The 22,828-nt window shown below is 40.5% G+C and overlaps 1 protein-coding gene and 1 long non-coding RNA gene across 3 annotated transcripts in view; one reads left to right on the top strand and one right to left on the bottom strand.

The window, feature by feature from the left end:
* Positions 1-3,634, bottom strand: part of FAM20A (FAM20A golgi associated secretory pathway pseudokinase) — a 66,540-nt gene extending 62,906 nt beyond the window's left edge. Inside the window, exon 1 of the mRNA XM_021000870.2 lies at positions 3,204-3,634. Coding sequence (XP_020856529.1) covers positions 3,204-3,634 — 431 coding nt within the window. The remainder of the gene's footprint in view (positions 1-3,203) is intronic.
* A 569-nt stretch (positions 3,635-4,203) lies between these two features.
* Positions 4,204-22,828, top strand: part of LOC110218271 (uncharacterized) — a 50,525-nt gene continuing 31,900 nt past the window's right edge. For both annotated transcript variants that reach the window (XR_013487178.1, XR_013487179.1), the window contains exon 1: positions 4,204-4,669. This is a non-coding gene — a long non-coding RNA (uncharacterized LOC110218271). The remainder of the gene's footprint in view (positions 4,670-22,828) is intronic.

A 22,828-nucleotide genomic window follows, 5' to 3' on the forward strand; every position in this document is an offset into this window, starting at 1 on the left:
GACAAAGAACCATGATTTAATTAGTTACAGATAAAAGCAGTTATAGGACAAAACCAATTACTTGTAAATAGGATCAATAAGAAAATGATACAGAATCAGTCTTAATCTTCTCAATTATATTAACACTTCTACTAAGGATTGAGTTGAGGGCATGGGCCTTTCTACCTTTTTATCAGTTCTAATTCCAATGATCAGGAACCTATTGGCTCTTACAGCACATGTATCTATATACATAGTCATCAAAGCCAACAACACCAACTGCTGACCAACTGTTATCAACTTTCACTTAAGCCCAAGAGCACCTGGAGTGACAGTGTCTTCAGTCCAAAAGCCATTATCCTGAGAAACTACAGTACAGTTGTGACCTGGTAATTGCTTCTGCAGGTGCTGCAGCTCTTGCCTCCTCAGCAGCCCCAGCTACTGAAAATTCAGAAGAGAAATTCTTGCCACTGAAGTCCATGTCACTATCAAGTGATCCAACATCGGAAATGTTTGTGATTTTATCGATTAAAATGACGTTAAAAAGATATATTACCATCTGCTTTGCCCCTACACCTTAAGGGCCATGGGGCCTTTTCATCTGACTTGCAATTTAAAACCTGTACATGTTGTCTCTTCCTAGTAGAATGTGAGCAACATAACAGGCACTTTCTCCCTGTTTTCATGTGTATCCTAGAGTTAGCTACTAGCACAATGCTTTGCAATACTGTTTAATATGCTTTTTCATTCATTCATTTATCGGAGAGTGGTAGGATTATTAATCTCCACTGTCACTTCCTACCAATCACACAGAAATACTCTTTTACCACTGAGTGTATCAAGGTCACTCACCTCCACTGATCTTCTGCTAGATTTCAGATAGTTTCTTGTTGCTAGGTTTTCCTTTTTTTATGTAACACATAAGCTGTACAACCGAGACAGCTTAAAATAGACAGCTGGGCAGGTCAGTAATTATGTTTTTGCTCTCTGCCAAAATTTCCACTCTAACTTTGACTTTTCTACTGCACCAAAATGGTATTGACAACACTAGAGGTCATAGTAGTTAAGCCAATGTGGTCCCCACATTTCCAAAAATTAGTCTCAGGTGACTCTCCACACCTATGCTTGAATCCAAAGGGGGCTTGTCTTTCAAAAGATGACTTTTGGATATCCTAGAGGAAAAGATTTCAGTTTGTAGGATTTTAGGTTTAGAACTAGAAGAGGTCATAGGAGTTAGAATTCAACCACTTAGTACAAGGCCTAGAACCTAGTAGGGGCTAAATAAATGTTAATTGGATTTAATTCCTAATTTTACCAGGGAGGAAATGAGGTTATGAGGCTTGCATAAAGTCACATAGATATTGTGGCAAAGCCAAGATTTGAATCCAAATTCTCCCAAGTTTAGCACTTTTGTCACTGTTCTATTTGCCTCCTAGCTTGACTTAAAGAAGCCTTGCCAAGCTTTCCTTCTGTTGATACACACAACTATGGATGAAAACAAGAAAATGTTGAACATTACTGCACCTGAGAAGCAATCCCAAGCTACCTTTGTGTAGCACATAATGAGAAGTGAAATCCATTGATGCCCACTTCCTTTTCCAATATAAAACTCTCAGTAACAGAATTGCAGTTGGGCTTTTCCTTTATTGATTTCAGTCAAGTATATTCTCTTTGGATATGATGATGATTTCCTATCCTCTCACTTCCGTGAAAGTTGTTGTAAACTGTTTATGGTCCTACAAAGTGACATCAAACATTCAGGCTGTGACTTGAGAGAGGAACTGTGTATTGCTTCCACAAAGTTATTGGTTAAGCCATCCTTCTTATAGAGAGAAAACACAATTTCATGACATCTTATTTTGAAATCTTTTGTATTAAAAAAGAAAGGAATAAAAGTGAACTTTGAGGAAGTGATAGAAATCTCTATTTCAGAGAGAAGCATGGCACAATGAATGGATAGGGAACCAGTCTGGAGGGAGGGAGGTGTGAGTTCAAGTTCTATCTCTGACCTATAGTGGCTGATTGACTGTGAATGAAGCACTTACCTTTTCAGTACCTACAGGCAACTGTCTAAATTGCAGACTGCTGCTAGTCAGCTTTGGTAGATGGAGTTATGGACAGTATACTAATAAAATCACAGGTACAGGATTCAAAATACAGTTCTCAGCACCCATAAATAGTATTTGCTATTAGCTGGAACTATAGGAAGAGCACATCAACTTCTCCTATACCTTCCCTCCCTCCCTTCCTTCTTTCCTCCCTTCCTTTCTTCTCCTTTCCTTCCTCCTTCCCTTCCTTTCTTCCTTCCCTCCCTTCCTTCCTCCCTCCCTTCCTTCCTCCCTCCCTTCCGCATTTATTTTAAATTTACTTGATACGTTTTGTCACATTTTACTTAGAGTTTTTAAAACTCCCAAGTAGATAACTATATGCTTTCATGTTAAAAACAAAAGTTTTCAAATGTGTAGGGGGTAAAATTTCTATAAATGAGTTAACATAGAAAGACTCCATAGCCACCCTCAAATTCCCTTCTGTAACCCTAACAACAAAACAATATTTGATTACTATATGCTCCTTGCCTTCACTAACGTCCTATTTCCTCCTCTGACAATAGCCAGGAAGAAGAAATAGAGAAGAGGAAAAAAGGGGTGGTTGTGAGTCGGGCTGGATCTCGGACTAATTCCAGAGCCACTCGAGTTTGCCCCAAGGCCAAAAATGCCTTCACGTGGTTGCTCTCGTTGTAAACTCCAAGTGGGAAAAAACTACTGCGGAGCAGAGACTTCCTTCAGAACCAGGAAACGAGAAAGAAAAAGTGGGTCAGGGACCCAAAGCAAGGGAGTGAGGCAGAAAAAAAAAATAATGAGGAAAGAGTGGGGATAGGGAGGAGAGCCAGCTTTTAAAGTGTGTCAAATATATAAACATTTCCTGTGCCTTTGAGGTTTCTCTGAAATTGACCTCTGGGAGTCATTAACATTTGCTGGGTCAGGTCTTAGGCGTGTGGTGTGTGCAGGATGGGCACTGGGGGTCATCAACACTAGAGGGGCCGGGGCGCGCGCGCGAAGGATGGGCATTCGGGCACTGTACCCAAAGAGGTAGAATAGCTTTGGTCAGCCACCAGGTTGAGCGGGCGGAGAGGTAACAGGGGCCAGCCCCGAGGTACCTAGAAGACTGATTGTAGGGGAGCTGGTGGTGACGCCGCCTGGTGGAGTGGTGGGGGCGCATCTCACCTGTTCCAACGGGCCACCTTTCTTAGGTAATAGCGTAGCGCTTCCCGGCTGGACAGCAGAGTGTCCTCGGGTCCTTGCAGGGACGGCTCCTCGAGGGCGCGGTATAGCGGGTGGGCAAAGAGGCTTTGCAGCTTGGAAGGGAGGCCCTGGCGGCCAGTACTGCGGCCGCCCGGCTCATCGCTCCGTTCGCCCGGCTGGACTTGGGAAAAGTTGTGCGCAGCTTCGCTGGGGCGGGAGGCGGTGGCAGCCGCGGAATCGAGGGGCGGGGCGGAGGGGTCTCCAGCCGAATCTGGGCAAGAGCAGCCCCCCTGACCTCTCCGTGGCCGCAGCTGGAGCCGCACTTGGGGCCAGAGGTGGAAGTAGAGGTCCGCGGAGAGCAGCGCCCCGAGCAGCAGCAGGGTCAGCAGCCGGTCCCGGCGGAGCCCCAGCATGGCGGAGCCTGGGTAGTGGCTGCGGGGCCGAGGGGGCCAAAATGAGGCCGGGGGAGACGGGCTAACCCGGCCTTCCGAGGAATGAGGAAGGCGGGGAGGCTCCGGTCTCCGAAGGCTAGGAGTAAGGGAGTGTCAAGGCTGGGGGAGACCAGGGAGCAGGCTCCGGGCTGGCTGGGTCTGCAGGCTGCTGACCAGTCTGTCAGTGGCAGCCACCCACCCACTCTTCGGGGGTCGCGGCCAAACTCCACTAAGCCAAGTGTGGAGGCAGGGGAGGTGGAGAGAGTGAATGTCTGATCTGAGCCTTCTCCTCTTTCCTGCAACCAGGACACTCCCAGAGCAGGTGAAGCCCCACTAGCAAAGCGCAGACATGCGGTGCCCCGGAGCCCCAGGTTAGTACTGGTCACTAAGTCCGGTAGAGTGAGGCGGGGTGAAAGGCGTCGCGGTAAAGAAGAAAAGTGGGCCAGTCAGCTCCGGCACCCAGGGGAAGAAAGCGGCTGCTGCGTTGCCTGAGGCTCGTCTACAGAGGATGCTGCTGCTTTTGCTGTTCCTTCAGCAGGCGGTGGGGATATCCGTGCCCTAGGTTGGCAAAGCGAGAGGAAAGCACGAGAGTGGATGGTAGTGGTGGGGTCGGCAGGCGGGATGGGCTTCTCCGGACTAGTTCTGCCAGCCCGCTTGCACTCCCAGAGGCAGAGGTAACGCACTGCCTTCCCCTAGGCTCTGGCTCAGAGCCCAGCCCTCCACCCACTCTTAGCTGGCACCTGCCCTTACCGCAGTTTTCCAGCCAGTTCTTGATTTCGCTGACCAGTTCTGTCTTTCCACTTTTTGGCTCTCCATGTCATTGAACTTTCTCCCACTCTTTGGCCCCTCACTCTTTCTTTGAACTTTGTAACTGGGGCTCAGCTGTGGTATATTGGAGGAGATTGCTTGGCAGGGATAGAAGGACTCCTTATTTTTATTTGTTTTTAAAAAAAGTTACAAGAATAAGAATAAAAACCCACAGCTCAGGTTATGATCTATCTTCAGTAGCTCTTTCAGGTAAGGAATCTTTTTGGTTTTCACAATGTAGAAACATCCAGGTATGTACTGGGTGTGCTATGGGATCTTAACAAATGTATCTTAACTTGTTTATCTTTCCCCAAGGCACCAGTTTTAACTGGAATCTTAATATTTTCCAGTTTGTTTTTAGTTTGATCCCATCTGTGCCAAGCACTGGCTGAAAGTTTCTCCTGGAAGTGGGGGATGGGGTGGGGCCCCTTTCAGAAAATCTTCATAAATTTAGAGCTGGAGAGGTTTTTTTTTTTGAGGGGGGGTGAGCTATTCTGGGAGAAAAAAGAAGGATCAAAGTAGGGGTAGAAATTCATTATCTTTCCCCCTACACTCTCCTGTCTTTTGAACTTTCCTGTTAGTGTCAAACTCACCAGCATCCTCCGGCTCACCCAGGCTTGAATCCTGGTGTCATTCTTTAGTCTTCCTTCCTTCCTCACCTCATCAATCCAATCTGTTGCCACGTCTTTTCATTTAAGTCTTCTTCTCTCCTCTCACACAGCCACCATCCTGTTGCAGACCCTCATCACCTCACTCCTGGACTATTGCAATTGCCTTCTGGGTGGTCCCCTTGCCTTAAGTCTCTCCCCACTCCAATTCAACCTCTATTCAGCTGCCAAAGTGATTTTCCTAAAGCACAGGTTTGACCATTGTCATCTCACTACTAAAAAAAAAATCCCTTGGCTTGCTATTACAAGATCAAATATAAAATGCTCTGTTTGGCTTTTATGACCCTTCACAACTTGACTTCTTTTTGCCTTTCCAGTCTTCTTACACTTACTCTCCTATACTTACTCTACAATCCAGACACACCAAGTTTCTTGCTTTTACTTGGAAACTGTATTCCCTCATACTACTTTGTGGCTTTTCACTGGAAATGTAAATTCCATTCCTGGAATGCTCTCCTTTCTGGTTACCCTGGCTTCCTTCAAGACTCTGATCAAATCCTATTTTCCACAGGTGGCCTTTCCTGGTTATTCCCCCTCCACCCTTCCAGATTACCTAACATTTGCATTGTATATATCTTGTATGTATATTAAAAAAATTTGTTTCCTTCAATAAACTCACTGTCTTTCCACTTTTGGGCTCTCTATGTCATTAAACTTTCTCCCACTCTTTGGCCCCTCACTCTTTCTCTAAACTTTGTAACTGGGGCTCAGCTGTGGTATGTTGGAGGAGATTGCTTGGCAGGAATAGAAGGACTCTTTATTTTTATTTGTTTAAAAAAAGTTACAAGAACAAGAATAAAAACCCACATCTCAGTTTATGATCTATCTTCAGTAAGCTCTTTCAGGTAAGGAATATTTTTCATTTTCACAATATAGAACACCCAGGTTTGTGCTGGGTGTGCTATGGGATCTTAACAAATACATCTTAACTTGTTCATCTTTCCCCAAGGCACCAGTTTTAACTGTAATCTTAATATAGAAAGTGAGTTTACTGAGGACCAGAATGTTCAGCCTTTGCTTTGTGTTTTCACAACTTAAAACAGTGCCTGGCATATAACACATAACTTTTGTTGACTTTTCTTGAGGCATGATGGAAACAGACAACAGAGAGATGGAATTGCTGCTGAATGCCTCATTTGGTTTCTATTATCTCTACAGAGGAGAGGACCAAAAATGACTAATGAGGAGTCAATACCCAAGATGAGTAAAGAGACAATAAAAGAGGACTAAATAAATTTGAATCATCTGGTCCAGATGAACTACATAAACCCTTAGGGCTTGAAATAATTGGCAGATATGATTGATGAGCTACTGTCAGATATTTGAAAGAGCATGGAAAACAGGGGAGTGACACAAGATTGGGGAAAAGCAAATGTCCCAATTTTCAAAAAAAAAGAAAAGGAATGGAGTTTGCAAACTTATAGGCCAGTAAGCTTGACTTGAAAAATTCCTGGAAAATTCTAGAATGAATTATTAAAAATACGATTGGCAAGCCATCTAGAAAGGGAAGTGGCGATTGCAGAAAGTCTGGATGGCTCCATCAAGAATTCATGAAACATCTTATTTATTTTACTGAATTAGTTGATGAGGGGAATGCTGTGAATATAGTTTACTTACATTTTAGAAAAGCACTTGATAAAGAGTCTCATACTTTTCTTGTGGAGAAGATGGAGTGATATGGATTAGGCAATAATGCAATCAGATGAGTTCAGAACTGGTTGGATGGCCAGATTCAAAAAAAGTTGCTAATGGTTCGATGTCCATGTGACAGGAGGTCTCTTATCAATGAGAGCCCCAGATCTATATTAAACCTTGTGCTGTTTAACATTTTGATCAATAACTTTGATTAAGGACATAGATAGAATATTCATCAAATTTGCAAAGGTTGGGAGGGATAGCTAACACCTGGATAATAGGATCCAAAAGGATCTCAACAATCTAGAGCAGAGATTTCAAACCTAAAGAGAAATGAACTTAGAAAACCACAAATTTAACATTTTCTGTGTTGTATTGTATTTTTACTTATTTTGTTAAACATTTCTTAATTACACTTTGATCTGGTTCAGGCTGCATTAGGGAGTTTTGTGAAGCCCAGCTGAATCTGATAAGATGAAATCAATAGATAAAGTCCTGTACTTGTACTCAAGTACAAAAATCAGTGAGGAGGACGTGGATAGACCGAAGTTGTTATGAAAATAAAATATAGAGGTAAGTTAGTGGATTTCAAGTTCAGTCTGAGTCATCGGTGTGATGTGGTATTCGAAAAAGCCATTGAGATCTTGGGCTGCATTAAGAGGGGGTATAGCAACTCATCTGGAGTATTATATTCCATCATGAACACCGTAGTTTAAGAAGGAAATTGATAATCTGGAGATTGTGTCCACAAGAGAGCAACTGAGATGCCAGGCCTTGAGTCTGTCATATACAAAGTGGTTGCATGGAATTCATTTTTATCTCTGTGCTGATGACTCTTAATTCTACTTATCCAGCCTTAATGTCTCTCCCAACTTCCAGTCTTGCATCTCCAACTGCCTATTAGGTCAAATTGGTTGTCCTATAGACATCTTAAATCCAACATGTCCAAAACAGAACTCATTTTTTTCTTTTCACCTTTCAAACTTCCATGTTACTCTTGAGAGCACCCTCATCCTTTCAGGGCTCCAGGCTTATAACCTAGATGTTATTCTTGACTACTCCCTATCTGCCACTCCCCATATCCAATCTGTTGCCAAGATTTTTACCTTTGCAACATCTCTCAAATACTCCCCATTTCTCTCCTCTGATATTGTCACCAGGCCCTTATCTCTTCATGCCTGGACTATTACAATAGTCTGCCTGCCACAGGTCTCTCCACTTCTGTAAAGTGCAGGTCCAACTATTTCATGCCCTTTACTCAAAAAGCTCCATTAGCTCCCTATCACCTCTAGGATCAAATATGAAATCTCCTGTTATGAAATCCTCTGTTTGGTGTTCAAGGCCCTTCATAACCTACCTTTGACACTGGCTTCCTTGCTGTTTCTCCAACAAGACACTTAATCTCTTGGCTCTGGACGTTTTCACCGGCTGTCCCCCATGCCTGGAATTGCTTCTTCCTCACCTCTAACACCTGGGTTTCTCTGGCTTCCTTCAGTTCCCATGTAAAATCCAATCCACTACAGTAAGCCTTTCCCAGTCCTCTTAATTCCAATACCTTCCCTCTATTAATGATTTCCTATTTGTCCTGTATATAGCTTGTCTGTACATGGTTGTTTGTATTGTCTCCCTAATTAGCTTGCGAATTCTTCAAAGGTAAGGTCTGTCTTTTGCCTTTCTTTGTATCTCTAGCACTTAGCTCAGTGCCTACCACGTAACGGGTGCTTAAAAAATGCTTATTGACTGACTGAAGGAACTAAGCATATTGAACCTGGAGAAAAGAAGACTTGGGCAGAGGGAGAGAGGCCATCATTTCTGTCTTTAAATATTTGAAGAGCTATCATATTCTGTTTTGCTATAGAACTAAGAGCATTAGGTAAAAGTTGCAAAGAAACCAATTTAGGCTTGACATCAGAAACAATTTCTAACCAATTAGAGCTGTCTAAAAGTAGATTGAGCCACCCTGAGGGGCACTTGGATTTCCTCCTTAGAGGTCTTTAGGACAAAGCTGGATGACTACTTGTGGGGTATGTTGTAATGGGGATTCTTTTCATATACAAGTTGGACAATGGTTGCTGAGGTCCCTTCCATCTCTCAAATGGTGAGATTCTCTGATCTAGTCCAAGTGACTCATTTTACATATGAGGAAACTGAGATACAGAGAGAATAAATGATTTACCAAAGTTCACAGGTGGGTAGTAAGGAGGAAGAGCCATGTCCTCTGACTCCAAATCCAAGGCTGTTTCCATTGTACTCGTCTGCCTCCAGTTTAAATGGGCAACTTCTTAAGAACTTGGTACCTGACCTATCACAAAGTGTTGAAGAAATCAAAGAGGGAAGAGCAAATATCACTGGTAGGCTACCTGGTGCCAAGATTTGACAGAAACCTAGACAATTATATGTTCCTCCATTGGAAAGACAAATATAAGTAATCAACTTATTAGCCCCTCACTTAAGAATTTATGACTCCATACTATTACCACATAAATAAGCTGAACACTTAAGTCCCAGACTGGATAACTGCTACATTGGAGAGGTCACTAAATCTAGACTCATGGGAACTGGACTTGGATTGCAGTTCTGTTTCTGGCTTCCAGAATGATTTTGGTCGAGTCACTTAACTTTTCTGGGCCTCTGCTTCCTCACTATAAAATGAGAGGGTGGACTAGATGGTCTTAAAGAAAATAAATAATAATAATCATAATCATAGGCATCTAGTGCTTTAGTTTGCAAAATACTTTATGCTATCTCATTTGATCTTAACAATAACCTTTTTAGATCTAAATCCCATAATGTGATTTTTTAAAAAAACCTGTGTTTAACAAAATTACTTTAGTAGCTGTATGGAGGGATGGATTTTTAATAGTGTCATTTAATAGCCAGCTGGTGATATAGGACTGGAGTTCAGGAGAGACTAGGGCTGTATATACATGTATATGTATAGAAACACAAACATATGTATGTATACACATATATATGCACACACACATGTATACACACATACATCTGTGTATATGCACATACATGTGCATATAATGTATGCACATATATGTGTTATTATTACATATTCTATATAGCATATAGAATATATAGCACATATGTGCTGTTATTATATATTATATATAATTGTATATTATTACATGTGTTATTATATTAATGTATACATACATTATATAATCTGGGAATTAATTGTGTAGAAATAATAGACCAAGGGGAGCTGGAAATAATCGCCAACAGAGTGTAGAGAGAGATGATAAGGAGGTTGGGGACAGAGCCTTGGGGGACACCCACAATTAAGGGGCATGATATAGATGATGATCCAGAAAAGGATAATAAGGAGCAATCAGGAAGTAGGAAGTGAACAGAGAAAGCAGTGTCAAAAACCTAAAGAGAGGGTGGTCAGTAGTGACAAACGGTGCAGAAAGGTCAAGAATCATCCAATCAATCAACAAGCATTAGTACATAATTATGTACCAGCTGCTGTGCTAGGTACTAGGGATATAATGAATGAGACAATACAATACAAAGAATGAAACAAAATCTTCTCATAGAGGCCTGCATTTTATAGTGTGAGAGACAACAAATATATATATATATATACATATATATATGTATATATATATGTATATATATGTATATATATATATGTATACATATATATATGTATATATATATGTATATATGTATAATATATATATATATGTATATATATATGTGTGTGTGTGTGTGTGTGTATAAATACACACACACACAAAGAAATTAAAGGGAAGGAGGGCACTAGTAATAGGGGGTGGGTAGACAGGAAAAGCTTCCTCCAGAACTTGGCACTTAAGTTGTATCTTAAAGGAAAAGATATGCTCTGTGAGGTGGAGGAGGTGAGGAGTGCCTTCCAGGCATGTGGGAAGACAAAGCACAGAATTGGGAGATGGAATGTTGTGGGTGAGGAACAGAGGGAAGACAAATTTGGCTGGATCACAGAATGTATGAGAGGGAAGGTAATGTTCAATGAGGCTAGAAAGATAGGTTGGAGTTTTAAAAATTAAATAGAGTCTATATTTAATCTTAGAGACAATAGATAGTCCCTGGAGTTGATTGAGTAGGGGAGACACGTGGTCAGGTCTGTATTTAAGTGAAATTATTTTGACAACAATGTACAGAATTGGCTGGAGTAGGGAAAGAAGAATCAGAGAGATCAATTAGGAGGATGCTGCAATAATCCAGATTAGAGGTGAAGAGAGCCTGAACTAAGGTGGTAGCTGTGTAAGTGCTAAAGGAGAGAGAAGTGGTAGAAACTGCAAGATTTTGCAACTCATTGGATGTGTGGGGTGAGGGAGAGTGAAGAGTTCAGGATAATGCTGAAGTTATGAATCCAGGAGATTGAAAGGATGATGGTAACTTCCACAGAAACATGGAAGAGGAAAGACTTTGGGGTGGGCAGAAGATAATGAGTTCATTTTTGGACGTGTGAATTTTAAGATGTGTTTGGAACATGCAGGTTGAAGTGTCTAATAGGGAGCTGGTAATATAGGATTAAAGCTCAGGGGAGAAACTTGGGCTTTCAGAGTCATATAATAGGAGTTATGTTTCTGTATTATGTTTTGTTCTTTGTATACCTGTGTGTATGTATGTGTATATACCCATGCCCACACACATACATATATATCCACACACATATACATATTATATATGTATATATGTGTATATGTGGGTATGTGTGTGTACTAGGTCCAATACAGGGCTGTTTGTTCCCAGAGATTCCTGAATCTTTAGCACTAAAGTATTCTTATGGCCATTCTGGATATATAACTCTCAAACTTCACTATTTGTCTTCCTTTACACAAACTTGCATATTTCAGTTATTGAAATGTAACACTTTCACATTTTAAGTGTAATGGTGGTTAATGGGTGAACCTTTTAGTTCCCCCACCCCTACCCCTATAAACAGTGGGCCACATGTCTCTGGCTCATTGTGTTGAAGGACTTTTTATTTTAAGATGACGAAGCAATCACCTTATGATTTAGGAAGGACTAGCTACCTCCTGAATAGAATTTAAAAAGAGAGACAAATTCTGCTTTCCCACTCTTCTTTTCTCCCAAACTTTTCCCATGGGATTTCCTGTGGGTGGGGGAGGAGAGGCTCTTCCCCCCAACCAGGAAGCCATAGCAGCTACTCACACATGGCAGAACGTGCATGTGCTGCCTTTGTGAGTCTGAGATTGGGACTCAAGGCCCTGACTGCCTCTCCTGCTTGTATTTCCTTCCCTGAACACAGGTGATCAAACACTAATCTAGAGATAAACGTTTCCAGCTTTGGCGGCAACCTCATGAGTTTGAGAAGTCAGGAGTTCCTGGGGTTCTCAGTCGGAGCTTATTGGCATCAGGAAGAGGTTTCTATTCCCTTCTAGGGGGAAATGACCGCACAGAGGTGATGAGTCCAAGCCCCACCTTGGCTGGTCAAAAGGCATGAATCTTCAGGGAGTTGTTCAGACAGTGCAAAGAGAAGATGAAGGGGAAACATCAATTCATAGTCCCCCTAAGTGTTTCATGAGTAGTGTTTTACACACCAGCCTCCTAGAAATATAAAACAGGAAGTTGTAGGCTGCTGTATCATATTTTGAGTTTTTGTCAACGTGTGCTTGTGGGTCTTTAGAGTAAGCATTTCTTTCAAAGTGAAATACTTGTCCTATGCCTGATGCACAGTGTACATTGAGTACCTTTCTATTCCCTTTTAGTGAGACTGTAGACATGAACCATGCCTAAGCCTTAAGTGATTTTTTTTCTCCTGGGGCTCTAGGGTGGGGCCCTAAAGGGCCAGAGATGGAATCTGACCCATGTATGGGCCCAGAGCTGAAGGTCTCCTTAGTGGCACAAGGCAAACATCCAACCCTGGTAAATTGTTACATAAACATTAAAAAATTCTTTCAATTTTAAGCTCAGAAGAAATCTGTACTTTTTCAAAAAAAATAATCCGAGTCATAGGACTGTTTCCTGTTATCTCCTATGAGTCCTGCCTTCCCTTCTTCCCTTCTATCTCCTCTTCTTACCACTATGCACTTAGCCTGCGGCTGTTGCCACACTACCACACCCTTGGCCTGGCCTCGCACAAAGACTACCACATCAACTGAATCTTGGATCACATTCTGGTTACTGTGCTGCATTTCCCTTTAGCTAATTTTAACACTCAGAAAATGCTGCATCATTCAAGTTTAGCTATAAAGGAGGACAAATACCTATCACTTAGGATCCTTAGTTATAGCCAAATGGTGGGGCGTCTGCAGGCTTCTCCTTGTGGCATTCTTCAGGTGACCAAACAGACTCCCAGTCACAGTGGGCAACATTGGAAACTAGCACATCAAAACAAGTTGTAGAACAAATCTCAGACAGGCATGGTGGTGTAATGCAATTAAGAGATCTGGGTTTGAATCATGACTCTGACAATAATAATAGCTAGCATTTATATAGTGCTTTCTGGTTTGAAAAGTGCTATTATATTATCTCACTTTATCTTCCCAACAGTCCTGTAAAGGAGGTCCTGTTATTACTCATTTTGCTCATTTGCTATTATTACTCATGTTATTGTTCATTTTAATAGATGAGGAAATTGAGATCTAGAGAGTTTAAGTGACTTCCCATGGTCATACAACTGGTTAAGGGTCTGAGGCAGAAGGTCTTCTTGTCTTCATATTCAACATTGTATATGCCTAGCTATATGTGACACCTAGCTATATGTTTTTGTTCATGCTTGGGTCTAGTGATACTTCTGTATATCTTCCTCTTAGAGACAGAACCTTTGATAAGGCAATCTTAAAATCTTTGGCCTATAAAGTACCTTGCAATGCCACTGCATAAACCAGTCTGCTATCAGAGAGGGCCACATATAAACCCTATCTGGTAGACTCTTTATGTCTTCTGAGAAATGAGATTTTATACAGTCTCTTCGAAATCCCACCATCAAGGAATTCTTTACTGGTGAATCTCAATGAAATCTGAATCTCTGAGGAGGCAGGTTATAGGCTAAATTTCAGGTCTAGCTAAAATTCCCCCTCTCCTGTGAGCTGGGGTTGAAGTACAAGACAAAAGAGGTATGCTTTTTGTAATCAATCAATTAGTCATTATATATTGATGACATATTTATGCTTAGTATTACGTAAAGAGAGGTTCAGAGAATTTTAGAACTGGAAAGGACCTTAGAAACCATCTATTCTAGAAGAGTCTCTGCCTTCAAGAAGCTTACATGAAATATTTAGAAAATCCTACAGAAGAATATTTATGTAGAGGTTGATTATAGGAGTCTCCTTATCAACTTGGTGAGCTTATAGGGAAGACAGCCATTATTTGGGACTTTAATTGTTTCCCCTTATGCAGGATGAGAACATACTCTTTTGACTTAGTCAAATTCATTAGCTATTGATTGGGGATGAATCAGTTGGCTCAGACTATTGTAGGACAAAATGTTACAGGAGGAGCCATCACTTTCTTGGCCTATGAAAAGGGGCTTTTGTTTTATTGGAATAAGCCTTGGATCTTGAGGTTGGAGGCTTCAGTTTGAATCCAAGATCTGCCACTTACTTCCCACGTGACATCTGCAACTGTATATCATAGACATGTTAATAACATTAATACTCGTTATAATGATTATCCACAATCATGAGTAATCATCCCTTGGCATTATATACATGAAATCTACATTAATATAAATGGCAAGGCTGCTTCAAATGGAATATATTAATTGTATACAGGATATATTATAGGGACACATTATAATAGTACATGTGTATTCATAATACATAAGCAAATAATCACAAATAACAAGAGAAAATTCCCACTAGCATAACTCACAATAGCGGTATCAATAGGCTTATATAGTAACAAACTTGCCTAATTACTAGCATATTCATAAATAGCAACATTATACATATCCAACAGACAGATGTAGCTATTTATGTGCAAGAAACTAACAATAATTAACATGCATCAACAAACGCAGTTCTGTGCAAGGCATACATTAAAATGGGCAAGCACTGGGATCGTCTAGCTACATGTGTACCTATTTCTCCTGCTTCTTTTGCGACATTTTAAGTTAACCTGGCGACAGGTTAGACGATTCTGCCTGTTTTGTGATACACTGACCTTTCTGCATCTCTTCCTCAGTTGGCTGATCATCATTCTCATCAGATCTATGAGCTTACAGTGCTAAACTTGACTTTTTTGTACCTAAGGCACCAGGAAACTACTTCAATGACCCAAGCCGACACCAAAACCTTCTTTAGGAAACTTCAAGGTCACTCTTATATATCCTAAATATGGGGAGTCTTTGTCACTTGGTCCATCAAATCCTAGTCCTTTCCTAGGCTGTGGAGGAATTATTCTCAAATGTTTCTCATAGCATGATCACAATATGATGGTCATTTATGATCCACTGCCTGGTATAGCAGGGCATTCCACATTCTCAATTTTCACCATCACTTCTGTGGAAGGTTTTATGGATCTAAATGTAGTGGATCCATAAGGAACTATTTCTCTCAAGTAAATTTGACATGTGGTCATGGAGTTCAGATTTGTAACAGAAAATAAATAGTTTTGTCTCTCTGTTTATATCCTGCCAGGGGCTTTCTTGTTTCAGACTGTTGTGACTTCTTTTCCCTTGGTTTTTTTTCTTTCCAGGTAAAAAGATCATGTTAGTGGTTCCATTTTTCAATGCACTTCTGTGGCCCAGATGCATGAAGGTGTTCTGGAGGTAGTAAAAGTTGAGTTTTCCTGAGCTGGTCTACCTTGTATATTCAGCTCATTGGTCAAATACTTTCACTTTCTCTAGCGACTACCCACAAGTCAAATGTTTACTTGTTGATACAGCATTCCTTAACTATGCCTTTAGCTCAGGACGTCCTCGTATTATTCTGCCATATTAGGTAATTTTGGTAATGTTTGTTTTCTTGGGTTGCACCACTGCTGTTTCTTCCAGTCTCAATAATAGGCTATTTACCTGCATTCACAACTTCTGGTGGGCGATTCTCCTTCATGCTGAATGGTTTTGCTGAATTTAGCACAAATGTCACCTCAGAATTTAGAGAAGGCCCCCAGTGTCTCTCCAACTTTCACAAACACTCTTGATTTGTGGTTTCAGGTTTTTCTGCCCTCGGAGACCACATAAATTCAAAAGTGCATCATCTGATATTTTCTACCAAATTACATTTTATCCAGCTCAGATGCCTGCCAGGCCTTTAGAAGCTTTGTCACATACCCAGTTCAAGCCTCTACTGGCTCTTCCTCAAGAGGACTCTTCCTAACACCTGTATTATCTAAATCTGGCCCCATTTAAAATTTTAAATGCAGCTAAAATCAAACCAAAACAAAACTGATGTGCAATTACTCTCTTCACAATGCTCAGATAGAATGCTCCAAACATCTGGACCTTCTTATGCTGCCACCAGCAAGTGAAAATTTATAGGGAAACATCACAGTATAATCATACTATATGTATTATTAACCATGTTACCTAATGCTGTCGATATGCATGTGATCGTGACCTTGGCCATGCTATTTCCCCTTTCTATGTCTTTGTTTCCATGTTTCTAAAATAATCTCTAAATACAAGACAATTTCTAAGGTCCACTCTAGTTCTATAAGTGATTCTGTGACTGATGTTATAACCAATTGATGTCTTTGGGAATGTTTTGGGCTAGGAGGAAATCAATCCATAGCCATGTTGGGAGTGACATTTTGTACATCTATAGGTTTTTGTCTGGAGTTGCAGTGAGTCATTCTGTTCATAGCCTGGGTTTGGAATTCTTGAATTTGAACACTCATCACCAAAAAAATAATGTTCAACCAGGTCAATAAGTGAATCAGTCAATAAAATTTATTGATTTTTATCAGTGACTAGTTAACTCAGAGGATGGCAGTAATGAAATCAAAGTCATAGGCTTGATTCTCAATTGAGGTGCAAATATTTAATTAGTATTGAAGTAAAAAACAATTCATAGTATATTATCCACTGGTGGGAAGCGAGATTTTTATATAGAGAGGAAGGAAATAAAAACGTTTAGCCTAGCAAAGCTAGGAGGGAAGGCCAATGTTAGCAGTATTCAAGTATTTGAAGGAAGGGCTGTCATGTTGAAGAGGGTTTAAACTTATTCCCTTTTTTTATTGGTGAGGTGATCGGGATTAAGTAACTTGCCCAGGGTCACACAGCTAGTAAGTGTTAAGTGTCTGAGGCTGTATTTGAACTCAGGTCCTCCTGACTCCAAGGTCAGAGCTCTATTCACTGGGCCACCTAGCTGCCCCAGTTTAAACTTATTCTTCAGGATTCCAGTGGGCAGAACTAGGAGGAACGGGTGGAGGTCAAAGACAGGCAGATTTAAGATGCATTTAAGGAGATACTTCTTTTTAAATAATACTTTATTTTTCCTCAATTACCTGTTAAAACAATTCTTAGCATTTTTTTAAAGTTTTGAGTTCCAAATTCTATTCCTCCCTCCCCTCTTCCCGGCCTAAGATTGCAAGCAATCTGATATAGGTTATACATGTGTAATCATAGTAATTAATATTTTTGTATATTTAGTTTATTAGTATATTTGTTTAGTATATTAGCCATTTTGTACAAGAAGACTCGAACAAGAAAAAAAGAAAGTGAAAACTAGTTTTCTTCAGTCTGTATGCAGACAATATCAGTTCTTTCTCTGGAAGTAGATAACATATTTCATCATGAGTCTTTTGGGATTGTCTAAGAGTTAGAGTTGTATAATAACTGAATGGGATGCCTCAGAAGGTCATAGTTCCCCTTACCTGAAACTCTTCCAATTAAAGGCTTGACCACTTGGGTATGTAGAGGGGGTCCACGTCCAGATGTCCTCATTGGTTTAATAAAGGATTTGGACTAACTGACCTCTAACATTCCTTCTAGCTATCTAAATACTATTTAATCCTCCTTTCCTCGTGGTCCACTTTCCTCCAAAAAATACTGTTTTCTTAGATACAGTTAAGTTTAGGAATTGAATCTTGACCTTAAAGACCATAACATAAGGCATCAGTTCAAAAAATATGTTCAATGATGAGAATATTTATTAAAAGAAGAATACTATATGGTATAAATAATATGTAAGAGCAATCTTCTTGCTTATATTAAATTGTATTGAATGTATTTCTATTTTAGAGATGGATGAGTACCTGTGGGATCATAAATTTAGAACTGGAAAGGTCCTCAGAGGTCATCTAGCCCAGCCTCTGCATTTTACAGATGTGAAAACTGAGGGCCAGAGGAGTTAGATGCCTTGGAGGGGGTCACATAGGCAATTATGTGTCAGAGAGAATTTGAGCTTAGGTCCTCTGAGTCCAGAGCCAGCATTTTTTCCACTGTACCATTATCTGTTGCTAAGTTCAACGTTGTTATTCTTGATCCAAGAAACACTTCTGCTCTGTTTGCATTATATCAGCTTTAGAAATTGTACCAAACAATGGCAGATGTATTTTCCTTATTCCATTTCTTATATCTATGCAGCACAGTTTCAAAAGCTGGGTTGGTGTGCCTTCTTTTGTGGAGAATGGATGTGGCTAGTTTCTTAGTGATACTTTTATACTAGCTTTTCTTCTCTCTCGGTATCTGTCTTTCCCTCCCCCCCCCTTCGTGTCTGTCTATCTACCTACCTATCTATCTATCTATCTATCTATCTATCTATCTATCTATCTATCTATCTATCTATCTGTCTATCTATCTATCTATCTAATCAATCCTTTACTAAAGTCCAAGGCCTCATTTTGGAATAGAAATAACCCTGGGCCTCATAAGGCTATACTGGTAGAACACAACTGTGGTAGGTTCTACTAAACTAAGAAGGTTTTGAGTACAGGCCTTGCTTAAGGAAGACCTTCATAGCAAAGTTCAGAGAGTACTATCACTTGAAGTCTGACCACTTGGTGAAAATATTTTTTGGCCATAACAAATTGCTAATGCTGTTGACTGAGATGTAGAAGGGTATCTTTATTAGTGGAGTGTTTATGTGAATAAAATCAGAGTTCCTTCCTTCATTTCCCTCCCTTCCTTCCTTCCTTCCTTCCTTCCTTCCTTCCTTCCTCCCTTCCTTCCTCCCTCCCTCCCTCCCTCCCTCCCTCCCTCCCTTCCTTCCTTCCTCGCTTCCTTCCTTCCTTCCTTCCTTCCTTCCTTCCTTCCTTCCTCCCTTCCTTCCTTCCTTCCTCCCTCCCTCCCTTCCTTCCTTCCTCGCTTCCTTCCTTCCTTCCTTCCTTCCTTCCTTCCTTCCTTCCTTCCTTCCTCTCCTTCCTTCCTTCCTTCCTCCTCCTCCCTCCCTTCCTTCCTTCTTCCCTCCCTTCCTCCCTCCTCCCTCCTCCCTCCCTCCCTCCCTTCCTCCCTTCCTTCCTTCCTTCTTCCCTTCCTCCCTCCTCCTCCCTTCCTCCCTCCCTCCCTTCCTCCTTCCTCCCTTCCTCCCTCCCTCCCTCCTTCCTCCCTTCCTCCCTCCCTTCCTCCCTCCCTCCCTCCCTCCCTTCCTCCCTTCCTTCCTTCCTTCCCTCCTTCCTTCCTTCCTTCCTTCCTTCCTTCCTGCCTGCCTGCCTGCCTGCCTGCCTTCCTTCCTGCCTTCCTTCCTGCCTTCCTTCCTTCCTATCTCAGTAGTGCAAATTGCCAAGACATAAAGAGGTTAAATGATTTGCCCAAGCTCCAATACACTGCTTATGTGGGGCACAACTAATCCAAAGCCAGGTCTTCTAATTCTAAATCTGATTCTCTTTCCACATTGACTCTGATAGATGGTTATCAGGTTGCTGTTCTCATTACAAAAGAGCCAGCTAACTGCTGGACTCCCTTTCACACTCATATGTCAGAGCCCAACCCTCCCTTTTTCTTTGGTAGTACATAATGGTAGTACAGTGAACAACCTGCCCCAATAAATCAGCAGCCAGAGAGGAGAAGGAGAGACAGCTCTGGGTCCTCTTGGTCATTAGGGAAATCAAAATCATAGCTGGAAATAGGCACTGCAGAGCAAATGGGAACACAGAATCCACCTTTGCTCTGGGGCTTGCAAATTGAGCAAACTTGTGGTCTGAGCAAAACCCGCAGCAGCAGACCAAGTTATATCCCCTTGCATTGTTTCCCACTGACATGTCTCCCCATCCCATTGTGGGTGATTCATTCCAAGAAGAAGTTTCACAACTCAATTTGGAAGAGCATGTATAATCTGGAGAGGCTGGAGATGGAAGAACATTTTTAAAAAGGCAGTTAGTCGGCTCTTTTGTAATGAGAACAGCAAGAGATAACCATCTAACTATCAGAGTTAGAATGTAATAAATTTTTAGTTCTCCTAAAACCAGTGAGGCAGCAGGTAAAGCCTTAAAGCTAAGTTCTAAACCTGGAGTCTATGAACTTTTTTTTATTGCTCATTTGAAATATTTTGATAGCTGTTTCAATATTATTGGTTTCTTTTGGAATCTTATGCATTTTATCATGCTGTGTAATTATGTAAATATATTTATCATTCTATGTAACACTTCATTCTATGTGGTCCATAGGCATTATTGGCATAGGCATAGACAAATCACCAGAAAGGTTCCTGGCACAAAAATGGTTAACACTGCTCTAGAATTAGGGGTTCATGGGGCACCTAGGTAGCATAGTAGATAGAGTTCTGGCCTTGGAGTCAGGAGGACCTGAGTTCAAATCCAACCTCAGACACATGACAGTTACTATCTGTGTAACCCTGGACAACTTAACCCTGATTGCCTGACCAAAAAAGCAAAAAAAAAAAAATTAGGGGTTGAAGTCCTTCCACTAATGCATAATGATTGTGTGTTAACCTTGGGCAAGAACTTAACTATGAGAATCCCCAGGATTTCCTTTAAGACTATAAATTGCTCATCTGTATTGATGGAGGGAGTTGCCCACACTCATGAAATTGCAGATGTAGATCCCCTTCCTGCAGAAAAGCTTCTGTTGCTCCATCACAAATACCTGTCAGGAACTTGTGAGAAGTAATTGATTTTTCGGCCTGAAGCTTTATCTTACAAATAAATGGAAAACATCCTCCAATACGGGGCATCAATATATATTCCTCGAGCTGTATTTGAGAATGTAAGTGTCCTCTGAAGAGGAAATAATTTTTAAAATTGGGTTAATTAAAAAAATAACTTCCCATTAATCAAAAGGGGGAGAGAACAAGGCATTATGCTCTTCTTTTCAAAGTTCTCTTTGTAAGATGTGTAAAATTATGAAGATTCTACTCAACTTGGTGTCCTCCACGTAACAGCCAGATGGAACATATGTTACTTGCCTACTCAAAAATCTTCAGTGGTTGCCTAATGCTTCTTGGATAAAATGGAGAATTTAAATACCTGGACAATATGACTTCCAGCAACCTTTCTGGTCATATTTTGTATTTCTGTTCTTCAGGCAATTTCCATTTTAGACTTTGCCACCACAAAAAGAGCTGCTATAAACATTTTTGTACATGTGGGTTCTTTTCCTATTTTTATGACCTCTTTGGAATACAGACCTAGAAGTGGTATTGCTAGGTCAAAGGGTATGCACAGTTTTATAGCCCTTTGGACATAGCTCCAAATTGCTCTCCAAAATGGTTGGATCATTTCACAACTCCACCAACAATGCATTAGTGTTCCAATTTTCCCACATCTTCTCCAACATTTATCATCGTCTTGTTTTGTCATGTTAGCCAATCTGATAGGTGTGATGTGGTACCTCAGAGTCATTTTGATTTGTATTTCTCTAATCAATAGTGATTTAGAACATTTTTTTCATATGACTATAGATAGCTTTAGTTTCTTACTCTGAAAATTGCCTGTTCATATCCTTTGACCTTTTATCAATTGGAGAATGACTTGTATTCTTATAAATTTGACTCAGTTATCTATAGATTTTAGAAATGAGGCCTTTATCAGAGACACTGATTCTTTTCCAGTTTTCTGCTTTCCTTCTAATCTTGGATGCATTGTATTTGTGTAAAACCTTTTCAATTTAATGTAATCAAAGTTATCCATTTTGCATTTCATAATGTTCTCTATCTCTTGTTTGATCATAAATACTTTCCTTCTCCATAGATCTGAAAGGTAAACTCTTCCTTGCTCTTCTAGTTTGTTTATAGTATCAGTCTTTATACCTAATCCTGTATCCATTTTGACTTTATCTTGGTATAAGGTATGACATGCCCAGTTTCTGCCATATATTTTTCTAGTTTTCCCAGCAGTTTTTGTTAAATAATGATTTCTTATCCCAGAAACTGGAGTCTTTGGATTTATCAAATAGTAGATTAGCATAGTCATTGACTGTTGTGTCTTATGTATCCAACCTATTGCACTGATCCACCACTCTATTTCTTAGCCAACAGAAATTGAGGGAATGTCCATCAATTGTGGAATGGCTGAACAATGAATGTAATAGAATAATATTGTGCTATAAGAAATGATAAGCAGGCAGACTTCAAAAAAACCTGGAAAGATTTACATGAACCAATGTAGAGTGAAATGAGCAGAACCAGGAGAACATTGTATACAGTAACAGCCACATTGTGTGATGACTGACTTTGATAGACTTGGCTCTTCTCAGCAATGCAAGGATCTAAGACAGCTCCAAAGGACTTATGATGGAAATTGTTATCCACATCCAGAGAAAGATCTATGAAGTCTGAATACAGATGGAAGTATACTCTTTGCTCTCCTTTTCCTTTGTTGTTTTGTTTTATTGCTTCATTCTTGTGGTTCCTCCCATTAGTTCTAACTGTTCTTTACATCATGACTAATGGGAAAATATGTTTAATATGAATGTATAAATAGAGCCTATATCAGATTGTATGCCGCTGTCTCAGGCAGGGAGGGCAGAGTGGGAGGGGGAGAAAATTTAAAACTCAAAATCTTATGGAAGTGAATGTTGAAAACTAAAAATAAATAAATTAATTATAAAAATAAAAAAAAATTCCATTCTAGACAAACTGAACAGCTAGCTGTTATTTGTACAACACACGCCATCTTCCATCATGGTTTTGTAGAACCTGTTCCTCGTATCTGGAATGCCTTCTTTACCTCCCCACCTCAGTCCTTTAGAATTTCTAGCTTC

This window comes from Phascolarctos cinereus, unplaced genomic scaffold (genome assembly GCF_003287225.1).
Source record: "Phascolarctos cinereus isolate Bilbo 61053 unplaced genomic scaffold, phaCin_HiC Scaffold_5;HRSCAF=322, whole genome shotgun sequence".
Lineage (NCBI taxonomy): Eukaryota > Metazoa > Chordata > Mammalia > Diprotodontia > Phascolarctidae > Phascolarctos > Phascolarctos cinereus.